General features: G+C 51.8%; 2 protein-coding genes across 2 annotated transcripts in view; both read left to right on the top strand.

Moving 5' to 3' along the window:
- The window catches only part of FKBP8 (FKBP prolyl isomerase 8), an 8,702-nt gene extending 2,267 nt beyond the window's left edge, over positions 1-6,435 (top strand). The window contains exons 2-8 of the mRNA XM_007945364.2: positions 2,335-2,504; positions 2,578-2,666; positions 2,900-3,120; positions 3,721-3,893; positions 5,291-5,368; positions 5,791-5,922; positions 6,349-6,435. Coding sequence (XP_007943555.1) covers positions 2,335-2,504; positions 2,578-2,666; positions 2,900-3,120; positions 3,721-3,893; positions 5,291-5,368; positions 5,791-5,922; positions 6,349-6,435 — 950 coding nt within the window. The remainder of the gene's footprint in view (positions 1-2,334; positions 2,505-2,577; positions 2,667-2,899; positions 3,121-3,720; positions 3,894-5,290; positions 5,369-5,790; positions 5,923-6,348) is intronic.
- Positions 6,436-11,958: 5,523 nt separating this feature from the next.
- The window catches only part of ELL (elongation factor for RNA polymerase II), a 38,558-nt gene continuing 38,444 nt past the window's right edge, over positions 11,959-12,072 (top strand). The window contains exon 1 of the mRNA XM_042781584.1: positions 11,959-12,072. This exon is cut by the window's right edge and continues 1 nt beyond it. Coding sequence (XP_042637518.1) covers positions 11,959-12,072 — 114 coding nt within the window.

Below are 12,072 nucleotides of genomic sequence, written 5' to 3'. Positions count from 1 at the left end.
AAAGTTTACAGAGCAAATTCGCTTTCCATACAGCAGTTCACACACACATTGTCTCATGACATTGACTACAGTTTACCACAATGCAACAGCTCCCCTCCCATTTCCTCCCCATAGTTACCTCTTCCCTGCGTCCATTCCTCCATGCACTTCTGCATCTTGTTCTGTCAGAACAAGGCCTTCTGTTTCCCAGATAAGGAAACTGAGGTCCTGAGAGACAGCCTGATTCTGCCCAGGAGTGCCTGGGTGCAACTCTGCCAGCACGTCCACCGTTAGTACCCAGAACCCTCAAGCCACAGGGGTGCCTCAGGACCTGCTAGATTGCTTGTCCTCAGCCTGGCTCTGGGGCATGTACAAACTGGGGAGAAGCATGGAAATATAAAACATTCTAGAATACAGATAGATACCTGATGATCCTTAATTTTTAGCTAGGGCCTGTTCCAGACTCTCATATTCCAGACTCATGGAACATGACAGTGTATAGGTACTGTCAGAACAGGGGTGTCCCTAGATGATGTCAAACCTGTATGTTCCACAGGTTAAGCCCTCACTTCACTAAGGTTCCATTTTGTAGACTCTTTGCCATGTCCGGGGAAGGGTCAGAGCTGTGTATCCTGAGCTAGTCACTTGCCTTCTCGGAGCCTCCACTTCCAGCATCCCATTGCCCATAGTCATGGTGGGGCCATGGGGGTGCGTGGTTTCTGTGGGCTCCTTGAGTTGCTCTGGCCACTTAGCCATTCCTGTAGTTGCTTGGGAGTCCCTGGGTGGTGTAAATGATGAATACACTTGACTTTTAACCAGAAGACTGCAGCTTCAAGACCACCCAGCAGTGCCTCAGGAGAACAGCCTAGTGATCTGCTTCCAAAGAATCAGCCCACAGAAGCTCCATGGAGCACAGCAGTTCAATCTGCAACCCACAGTGGGGGTGGTGCCGAGCTGGGCAGCATGTCCGTCTGTTGTGCGTGGGGTCACCCTGAGTTAGGGGCCAACTTGATAGCAGTTTACAATAGGAGGCATTTGGAATTCTTGGAGGGTGCAAAACAGTTAATGCACTCAGCTGCTGACCAAAGAGTTGGAGGTTTGCCTCCACCCCAGGGCACCTCAGAAAGAAGTCCTGGCTGTCTTCTTCAGAAAAATCAAATACTGCAAACCCAATGGAGCACAGTTCTCTGACAAACATGAGGTCACCGTGAGTTGGGGTCAGCTTGATGATGGTGGCTGGTTTTGGTGGGTGTTTGGGGCAGGAAAGGAAACTCCAGCCAAAGCACCTGAGAGCTGACAGTAATTTCCTTGGGGGGCATCAGGGGCTGCTTCTTGTGTTTATGATAAACTTATTAGCACTTCTTCATTTTATTTTTTTTAATTTTATTATGATTTGGGTGAAAGTTTACCAAGCAAATGATTTCCACTCAACAATTCATACATGTTTTGTGACACTGATTGCAATCCTCACCATGTAACAGCACTCTTCCCACTTCCTCCCTGTGGTTACTGTTTTCCTTGGTCCTTCTTTCTTATTCTTTTCCTGCCTTCTGAGCTTTATTCCTGGACAAATGCTGCCCTTTTGATCTCCTGTGGTTGATTGTTCTGAGGAATGTGTACCTCCCTGGTGTTACCATTCACCTTATAGGCCTGGCTGTTGTTTGGCTGAAAGTTAGCAACAGGGGTGAGTTCAGTTCCAGGCTTGAAGGGTGTCTAAGGGCTATAGTCTCAGGAGTTCCACCAGTTTCTATCAGACCAGTAAGTCTGGCCTTTTTTAAATTATTATTATTATTGTGAGTTTTATTCCACATTTTTCCCTACTTAATCCAGGACCTCATCTGCCTTTCAGAGGGGTCAGAGGTGGTAGCCAAGCACCATCTAGATCTTCTGGTTCAGGGCTATGGAGGCTATTCGTACTGTTTTAACTTGAACCCAGAGCTTTGATAGAGATGCATTTTCAGTGTTGGGCTCTGCTCACCTAGCCAACTTGGACTGTGGCCCAAGGAGGTCCCATTATTGCCCCATTGCACAGTTGGGTCAATGGAGGTCTGACTGTGCTGCGCAGGGGGGCATTTCTTAGCCCTTGGTGTTTGCAGACCCTTGATTTTCTTAAAACAACAATCAGAACTGCCACCAGTCACTGGTCTGTTTCTTGACTCCGGGCACCCCAGAATTGGTCCTGTTAAGCCCAGTGTCTGGCCCAGGGCACTGAGTCTCTGCAGCTAGAGGTCACTTGCCCAGCTGATGGCTAAACCAGTCATTCTAAGCTCAGCCTGTGAGAAAAAAGGACAGGGGGGTGGGTTCCCCATCTGAGCTTCTTGGTGGCTGGCTGTGTGACCCCTCGTCCTCCCTCAGGGAATGGGCAGCTGAGGAAGAAGACACTGGTGCCGGGCCCACCTGGCTCAAGCCGCCCAGCCAAGGGCCAGGTGGTGACAGTGTGGCTGCAGACGTCGTTGGAGAATGGCACGAAGGTGCAGGAGGAGCCAGAGTTGGTGTTCACCCTGGGCGACTGTGATGTCATCCAGGTGGGTGCCGGGGTGGGCCAGAGGGCACCAGGGCCAGCCCGGGCCCACCTGACCCTCTGCTGACCGCCCCCAGGCCCTGGACCTCAGTGTCCCACTCATGGACGTGGGAGAGACTGCCATGGTCACTGCTGACTCCAAGTACTGCTATGGCCCCCAGGGCAGGTGAGACTCCATCCTCCTGCCCTGTCCAACCACTCATTTTATGGGAGAGGAAACTGAGGCTTATTGGGTGCCAGAGTCCTGTCAAGAGTGGGGATTGGGAGCTGTTTTCCTGCATTCTACCAGGGAGGGGACTCAGAGGCCACACATCCAGGGCTTGAGCCCTTTCTTCCTGGGCCAAGGGTATGGTTGAGTGGCATCAAGGCTGAGTGTCACCCCTTCCCTACATCCCCCAGCAGGAGCCCCTATATCCCCCCAAATGCTGCTCTGTGCCTGGAGGTGACCTTGAAGACAGCCGTGGATGGGCCGGACTTGGAGATGCTCTCAGGGCAGGAGCGTGTGGCTCTGGCCAACCGTAAGCGCGAGTGCGGCAACGCCCACTATCAGCGGGCTGACTTCGTGCTCGCCGCCAACTCCTATGACCTCGCCATCAAGGCCATCACCTCCAGCGCCAAAGGTGCCTTCTTGCCCCGCCTCATGACTGCTGCCTAGTCTCATCCCTGCCGGTGCCTCTGCCACTGCATCTACCATTAGGCCCCAGAGAACTCAAAACTACCACTAGATTGGTGGGCTGCAGGCTTGGAATGCTCTGGAATATTTTAGGAAATGGATAGATTAAATGTGTCACAGCCCCTGACCTTTAGATTAAGGTCTGTTCCAGGCTTGTGGTGTCTTCCAGACCAGTAGGATGTTTTGGAACGAAGGTATCATCAGGACAGGGGTCACCACAGTTGATGTCTATCCCACATGCCTCTGAGACTCCGTTTTGTAGATCCCCTTGTGACTCCTGGGAGAAGGCAGCTTGAGGCAGTGTGTTAACATGGTCTGAGAGTCCTCACTTGCTCAGGGGTCCCCAATAAGCAGGTATAGGAGTCCCCAGCCCTGGGAACTCAGAAGCCCCCTTGCCACCTCCCTCTTTCTGGCAGCAGAAGGGACAGGTCAGACTGTAGGCAGCCAGGCTGGGTGTGAGGCCAGTGGCATCATGATGAGGTCAGACTGTGGGTGGCTGGGGTGGGCTCGGGGCCAGGACAGCATAGTGACAGCCACCTGCCTGCAGTGGACATGACATTTGAGGAGGAAGAACAGTTGCTGCAGCTGAAGGTGAAGTGTCTGAACAACCTGGCAGCCTCACAGCTGAAGCTGGACCACTACCGTGCTGCACTGCGCTCCTGCAGCCTTGTGCTTGAGCACCAGCCTGACAACATCAAGGCGCTCTTCCGCAAGGGCAAGGTGGGCGTGTGGCTGTGGGGGCGGGGGCACCCTGCTGGTACACGTGGGGATGTGGAGGCACAGACAGGTGCAGGGTGCAGTCTGACTCACACAGCACTGAGTTGGGAAAGGTCACACTCGAACCCAGATTCCTGGGTCCCTTCGACTGCTCCTTTAGCCCAGTACTGACTACTCGCATATAATCCTCTATGGCGCCCGTGTCCCTCGGAGTAAGCCATGTCATCGCCATCCTCCCCCTCCCGCTCTCTCACCACTCCTGTATGAGTTTCTGCTTCTCTTCATCTTGCCCAGCAGCCTCCTCATGGCTCACCACCCAGTGCCCAGCCCAGGACTGCAGCCACCCCAGGCCTTTGCATGGCTGTGCCTTCTAGCTGAGACATTCTCACCCCCGGTGCCTGCATGGGTGCCTCTCTCGTCTCCTTTAGGTGTTAGCTTGGAGTTACCTCCTCAGGTCACCTCTCTGCAACCCTTCCTACTGTGCCCCCACCTTGTTTTCATGTTTCCTATGTCACCATCTGACAAGCAATGCAAATGTATCACACATCCTGTCTGACCCCACAGTGGAAGGTGAGATTTTATCTTTCTTCCCGATTGTTGCATCTCCATGCCTTGCACAGGGTTTGGCATGTAGCAGGTGCTTACTAAGTGTTGGCACACAGCAGGTGAGTCACAGCTGCCTCTACTCCTCACAGCCATCCTTTGTGTATGAGACTGTCACTAAATGATAAACTGAGGCACAGATGATAGGGCACCGAGCATGTTTGTGAGTGGTCTGAAAAGGGGCTCCCTCCAGTCTGCATTTATCAGTTACCTGTGTGCAGAGCTCTACAGAGAGACTTAGGGAAGAAGATGCTGCCCCTGTTTGCAGAAAGCTTGTCATTGTCAAGGGCAGCAGTGAGTGTCTGCTCATTTAGCCTCATATGTGTTTGGGTCAGTTTGTCAAAGGTGAGAGAAACCCACTCACATGGTTCAGACAAAGGCAGGGTTATATTGCCCCCAGAAGTGCCAAGTGTTTTGGACTTCAGGCACATCTGGATCCAGGCATTCATATGATGTTGTAGGATGCTATGTCTCTCTGCTTTGGGCTCCCCTCTCAGACAAGCTCCTCTCTCAGGTGGCCAAGACACCTCCTCCCTGTTGAAGTGCCAGGCTACCATTCTCTGTGCTTAGGTACTGTGGTACTAGCTGAGTTGAAGGCTGGATCTACATTGGCTTGCCAGGGCCACATGCCTGGCCCTGAAGTAGTCACCAGTAGGGGAAGGTCCAGTTGGTCCCTGGAGTCAAGAGCAGGACAAGCTACTCACTGGCTGAGGTGGCCAAGGGAGGAGGGACTGTAACCCAGGCTATGTCAGACATGGGGAAGGAGCAGGGTCCTGAGTAATGGTCCCCTTCTGTAGGTGCTGGCCCAGCAAGGTGAGTACAGTGAGGCCATCCCCATCTTGCGGGCAGCCCTGAAGCTGGAACCTTCCAACAAGGTGAGACATTCTGAGAACATCTGGGAACTCCCTCTTGTCTGCCCCAGGTCCTTGCTGTGGTACTGTCTCTGGTGTTCCTATCTGGGCAGTGGGTAGGTAGCTGACAGCCCCCAGCCAGCTTGCTGGCTCCCAAGATGGGCAGTCTAGGCTCACCCCTGCATGGTGCCCGGAGGCCAAAGGTGCCACTACTGTGGCTGATATCTACATCCTTGGTCTCCTTCCCTTTCTCTTGGTCATCTCTCCCTATCCACTTGGCTGATGTCAAGACAGGCAGAGAGCCTGGCCCTGGGTGCCACAGTGAGTCTGTAACACATGGACCTCCATGTCCCAGTGGGCCCAGTCCCCAAGTGACCAGGTTCCCAGAATGACGGCACCCGAACAGAAAATTGAGTTGGGCCTGCTCATGCCTGCCTTCCCCACAGACGATCCACGCAGAGCTCTCAAAGCTGGTGAAGAAGCACGCGGCCCAGCGGAACACGGAGACTGCCCTGTACCGGAAGATGCTGGGCAACCCGAGCCGGCTGCCTGCCAAGTGTCCTGGGAAGGGCGCCTGGGTGAGCCTTGGGTGACAGACCCCAGAGGGGCTGGGGCTGGGGAGGGCATGCCAGGCGGAGGGCACAGCCTGGGTTGGACAAGGAAGCTGGCTCAGAGTAGGGGCTCCTTTATCCTGAAAATATTGATGTCCTTGGCCACTGGGCCATGCTGGGCAGTGCTGGGACACAGAGAGGCCCTAACTCTGTGAACACAAGTGGGTAGAAAGTGAAACCCAGACTGTAGGGCCTGGAGGTAAAGGGAGGTATCCTGGAGAAGGGGACATTTGATTTAGATTTTGACACATGAGGAATTTACCAGGAGGCAGGGTTAGTCAGTAGTTTGCTGGGATGACTCTTTGGGCCATGTTGGGACTGAGGTCCCAGAGGCGAGCCTTGTCTGTGCTCTAGCCCCTGCTCTACCCGCCTCCCCCCCTGCTTTATCCATAGTCCATCCCATGGAAGTGGCTGTTTGGAGCAACTGCTGTTGCCCTGGGGGGTGTGGCCCTCTCAGTGGTCATTGCTGCCAGGAACTGACCATCTAGGTGGCCGCCACCTCCCCCATGCACCGTGGAACCCACCCCACGCTCCCCAATTCCCTTGGCCCCCATCCACTGCCCTTCCTGGCCCAGCCCCCTCCTCTGGGTTGGGGCAGTGAGGTTTGGGGGCCACACAGCCCAGTGAGCAGGAGGGACTGCAGCCCACGTGGAGGAGAGTGAGGCAAGGCTGGGCCCAAGTCCAGCCCAGAGGGAGGACCTGCCCCCAGACCCCAGTCCCACCTCCCACCCCCTGGGTCAGGTCTCTACCCAGCCAGCCTCAGTTTCTCCTCCTCATCAGGCCTGAGGGCAGCCCTTTCCCTGCCCCATCCCCACCCTGAGTGCCAGCCCTTCCCATCCTGCCTGCTGCCCTCTGTCCAGGCCCCGCCACAGTGAAATAAAGCCTCCTACCCCGCAATCCTCTGCTCCGGCGTCTTCTTCCATGGCTGTGGGCGGGAGGTGTCCAGGGACACATAGCACCATGGGCATGGCTGAGCCAGGACTCAAGTAGAGCAAGCTCTTCCGGGGCCATAATAGATAGCTTTTCAGACGAGGAAACTGAGACCTGGGGAAGTAGGTTATATGCCCATTTGCTGGGTTATACTCAGCCTCACCCGTTGCCACATGTCTTGTCTCTCTTGTCTGTTTTGTTGTTCTGGAAACAGGGCCCTTCCCAATCTCGTGGGCTAATCCCTTTGTTCGCAGATAGACTATAGATGCTGGGCCCTAGCCTGAAGGAAATAGATGAACAGGGCCTGCAAGGGAGCTTGAGGGTTTCCAAGAAGGCCTCTCTGAATGGTGACACTGGGCACTCTGACTGCTAGGGTCTGGCTGTGTGGCAGGCTGGCAGCCCAGTGTTGGGCACTAGCACAGCTGGTACAAAGGCCTTGGGGCAGGACTGAGCCTCTTGAGTTCAAGTCCGATGAAGGTGGGCAGCAGAGGGATCTCCAGGACTTTGAGGCCATGGGGAAGAGTTGTACTTGGTTTCAGGGGCTGCCCCAATCTCATCCAATTCCCTCATAGCCCTGGGGCTGGGAGCCCTCTTCCCCTTTAGCCCAGGAAACAGGCCCAGTGGATATACGCAGTACCTGCAGAACCTGGGTGGCCCAGCACCAAGGCTTATCTTCAGCTGCCCTAGGGAAGAGAGGTCTCTGCTCTGCAAACCACATCCTGTTCCCTGTTCTCTCGCAGCCTGAGAGGTGAAGCCACTGGCCCTGCTACTCAGCAGGAGGTGGTAGAGAGTCTCCAATTTGGTTCTGTGTCCCACCTGCCTTAGGCCTCTGGTCTCTGGGACCACTTGGGGCACAAGGCCAAAGTGGCTTGAAGCAGTACTTCCTCACTATCCAGCCTCCTTGGGTTTCTACCCAGTTCTTGGACAGTGCAGGAACTTTGTAGGAATCCCTGGGAATGGGCAGGGGTTGGCCAGGCTCAAGGACAGGCTGTGTTGCAGCTGGGATACCCACTTTACCACCAGATGCCTGGAAGACTTCAGTCTGGCCTGTCTGCAATGCCCAGCTCTTGGGCACAGGTGGGAAAGTAGCTGCATGGGGATTAAGATTAACGCCCAGCCAGCACTTTGACTGCAGCCTTCTGATACTCAGCTAGAATGTGCCCCCTTCTGAACCAAGGAAATTGCAAGATGATACATGATAGCAGTTTTAAGCTGCTAAAATTTTGATTGTTACATAGCAACTGCTGAGTGATACAAAGGTATTCCTTCCAGTGTGGTTTCAAAACACCTAAACTTGAAACAACGTATATCTTCAGTTAAAAGGAATTACTTAACATCTATGGTCAGTTAATTTCTGACAAATTGCTAAGCCCATCCAGTTGAGGAAAGAATAGTCTGTTTAATAAATGATATTTCAAAAATAAACAGTTGTGTGTGTCAAAAGACTTTATCAACAAAATGAAAAGACAACTTACAGAATAGAGGAAGATACTTGGGAACCTGATATTGTCACCTACCTGTCAGTTTGTGGCCTGTGGTAGCTTGTGTGTTACTGTGGTGGCAGAAGCTACCCCGCTGGTATTTCAGATACTAGCATGGTCATCGTGGTGGGCAGGTTTGAGAGGTTTCAGCAGAGCCTCCAGACCAAGACTGACTAGGAAGAAAGGCCTGGTGATCTACTTCGAAAATTAGCCGTTGAAAAGCCTAAAGATCACATTAGAACTTTTGTCTGACTTGCTTGTTCTGGATACATTGTCAGGAGGGATTATTTGAAGAGGATATTATGTTTGGTGAAGTAGAGGCCAGTAAAGGTTAAGGAAACCCTTGATGAGATAGACTGAAACCACAGTGGTATGATGGACTCAAACATGCTGGTGATTGTGAGGATGACACAAGCTAGGCATCATTTTGTTCTGTTGGACATAAGTGAGTTGGAGTCAGCTTGACAGCCGCCATCTCTCCATCCATCCATACCTCCCTCCTTCCATCTGTCCTCAAATCATCTAGTCATCCATTAGCTGTATCTGTCTACTAAGGGTTCAATATCCTGAATGTATAAGAACTCTTACAACTGAACAACAAAAAGCCCACTCAAAAGATGCTTAGTATCATCAGCCATTTGGAAAGAAAAAAAAAAAACAAACTTGTTGCTCTCGATTTGGACTCATAGCGATCCTATAGGGCAGAGTAGAACTGCTAATAGGGTTTCCAAGATGTAAATCTTTATGGAAGCAAGCTACCACACACCTCTCTCCTGTAGAACACCTAGTGGGTTTGGATGAATGACCTCTCAGCAGCTGAGCCCTTAACCCCTGTGTCACCATAGGTCCTTTTCATCAGTCATTCCCAAACCAAACAATCAAACCCACTGCCATCAAGTCAATTCTGATTCATAGTGACCCTGTGGGACAGACTAGAACTGCCTATAGGGTTTTCAAGGCTGTAAATCTTTATGGAAGCAAATTGCCACATCTTTCTCCTCTGGAGTGGCTGGTGGGTGTGAACAACCGAACTTTTGGTTAGTGGGCAAGTGCTTTAACCACTGGGCCACCAGAGCTCCATCAGTCTTTAGAGAGCTGGAAATCAGAACTACAATAAGAGACGGCTTCAGCCTACTAGGCATGATGATGTCATCTGCCGTGATTGAGGGCCAGGTTCTCAAGTAGGTACTGTTACTTATCCCCATTTTATGGATGAGCAAACTGAAGCCCAGAAAGGGCAAGACACAGCCAAGGCCATATAAGGGGCGAGTAGCAGGGCAAGGTCACTGCTCCCATCTTAGAGCAAGAGCTGCATGATACAGCACATGTGGAAGGGCCACCCCAAGGTGATAAACTGGCTTCCAACTCCTCAGGGAGCCTAGTTCTGGAGACTCTGGGAGAGTGTGCAAGTGCCTGCTGAGTCTTCTGTTAGGACTCTGGGAAATCCAGTGTAAAATGGAGAATTGCTTGTTGCCAAGAAGCTCTTGCATGGTTACAGTGTTCCTAGTTCTTTGAATTTCTCTAAGCCTCAGTCTCCTCATATGGCAAATGGGTCCAACCCACTGTATCTACCCCAAGAGTAATTGGTCTAAGCACTTATCACAGAGCCTGATTTGTCGTAAGTGCCCAATGCAGGTTGATACGACTATAATCTATTTCCCAGGTAAATCTGCAGAGACTCGGGTGGTGCCTTTCCTAAGGTCAAGCTCATAAAAGCCAAAACCATTTTCTCTGAGTCAATTTCAACTCATAGAGACCCTGTAGGACAGAGTAGAACTACCCCAACAATCAAGGCGTTCTCCCTTGGAGCGGCTGGTGGGTTTAAACTGCCGACCTTCTGGTTAGCAGCTGAGTGCTTAACCACTGCATCACCAGTACTTCTTCAAACATTATTAAACATAAAATCAAAACCAGGAGTGAAATTATTAATAGCCAGAAATATCACAGGGGACAGAATTAACAGATAAGGACTTTAAAACAGCTATTGTAAAATCCAAAAACAGGAAGAGCACGAGGAGAAAACTGAAGTAGGAAAGGGAGGCAAATGGAACTTCTAGAGATGGAAACCATATGATCCAAAATCAAAGAAAGCTGCACTGTTTCCAAGATTTTCCATCACCCCTAACAGAAGCTCAGTGTCCCGTCTTCCCTTGGTCTCAATACATTTGCCTGTTCTAGTGTACATTTCAGTTAAGAACTCACCAGCAACTCCTTGGGAGAAATAATTATGTAGCAGTCTGCTTCCATACAAATTTACAGCTTTGAAAACCCTTGGGGTAGTCCTACTACAGGGTTGCTATGAGTCAGAGTTGACTCCAGGGGTACTCACCTAAAAAAGATTGGCATTTCAGTCTCACCCAGCAGCACTAGTAGAAAGGCCTGGTAATCTGTGAAAATTACAGCTAAGAAAACCCTAGGGAGCAGTTCTACTCTGTAACACATGGGGTCATCCTGAGACAGAATCAACTCATCCGAGGGTTTAGTTAGTGGGGGTAGGAAAGAGTGGAGAGTTATTGCGTAATAGGTGCAGGATTCACTTTTGGGGTGATGAAAATGCTCTAGAATTGATGGTGGTGGTGATAATACGACTTTGTGGACGTAATAACCACTGAAATACATATTTTAAAGGGTGAATTTTATGGTATGTGAATTGTCATCGCTCATTACAAGTATTATTAAAAACAAGAAAACAAAATCATGTTCAGTGAAGGAAGCCAGTCACAAAAGGACAAGTATTTTATGATTCCATGTATATGAAAAGTCACGAATAATTAAATCCAGAGAGACAGAAAGTAGATTAGTGACTACCAAAGGCCGGGGCACGGGAGACGGGGATTTATTAAATGGGAGGAGGGAAATATTCTAAAAGCGATTATGGAAAAGTTGTAGTAAAGTTACAAAAATTCATTGAATACCATGCACTTGGATGGTAAATTTTATATAAAAATATAGCTCTATCAAGTTGTTTATTGCACTCCATCCTCTCTCAGGGCCCATGGACTGTAAGATTTTACTCTATGCCAAGTGCATTCCTGAACTGGACGAACTTTACCGTCTTCCCTCTGCCCACCTTAAGGGAAAGTACGAGCGACCCAACCCAGAGTCCTACGCGCGCCAGCTTTGCATATCCACACCCACCCGCCAGGCCAGCCACTGACTCCGCCCCCCACGTGCAGCGCGCAGGCTACGCCCCCTCCGCGCTTCCCCACAGCAACTCCCAACCGAAGGCAATGACGGAGGGAGGAAGGAACTTCATAAATAATGCATTACGTCAGAGGTAGGTGGGCGGGGCCCCGGCCGCCTGGCTGAGTCAGCATCATGAATAATTAATAGAGAGGCGTAATCTGGAGGGGAAGCGCGTGTCGGGGCGGAGTCCGGGCGCAGCTCCGAAGTCCTTGAGAGGTGGGCCAACCTTGACTTCATGAATATGCAGCACGTCGGGGCGGGGCAGTGGAGACTCCTGGGGCCTCACGCGCTAGGGTCACCCTCCGCGTCTCATGAATAATGCAGCGCGTCAGCGGGCGGCGGGCGGGGCGTGGCCGCGCGTCGGCGCCGAAGCCGGGACGGGGGGCGGGGGAGCGATGGTCGCAAGATGGCGGCGCTGAAGGAGGCTCGGAGCTACGGACTGTCGTGCGGGCGGCTGGGAGACGGCAACCGGGTGTCCGTGTTCCACGTGAAGCTCACCGACAGCGCCCTGAGGGCCTTC

Source organism: Orycteropus afer, unplaced genomic scaffold (assembly GCF_000298275.1).
Source record: "Orycteropus afer afer isolate SDZICR_OR568_19922 unplaced genomic scaffold, OryAfe1.0 scaffold00136, whole genome shotgun sequence".
NCBI lineage: Eukaryota > Metazoa > Chordata > Mammalia > Tubulidentata > Orycteropodidae > Orycteropus > Orycteropus afer.
This window is presented reverse-complemented; position numbering and strand designations above follow the sequence as displayed.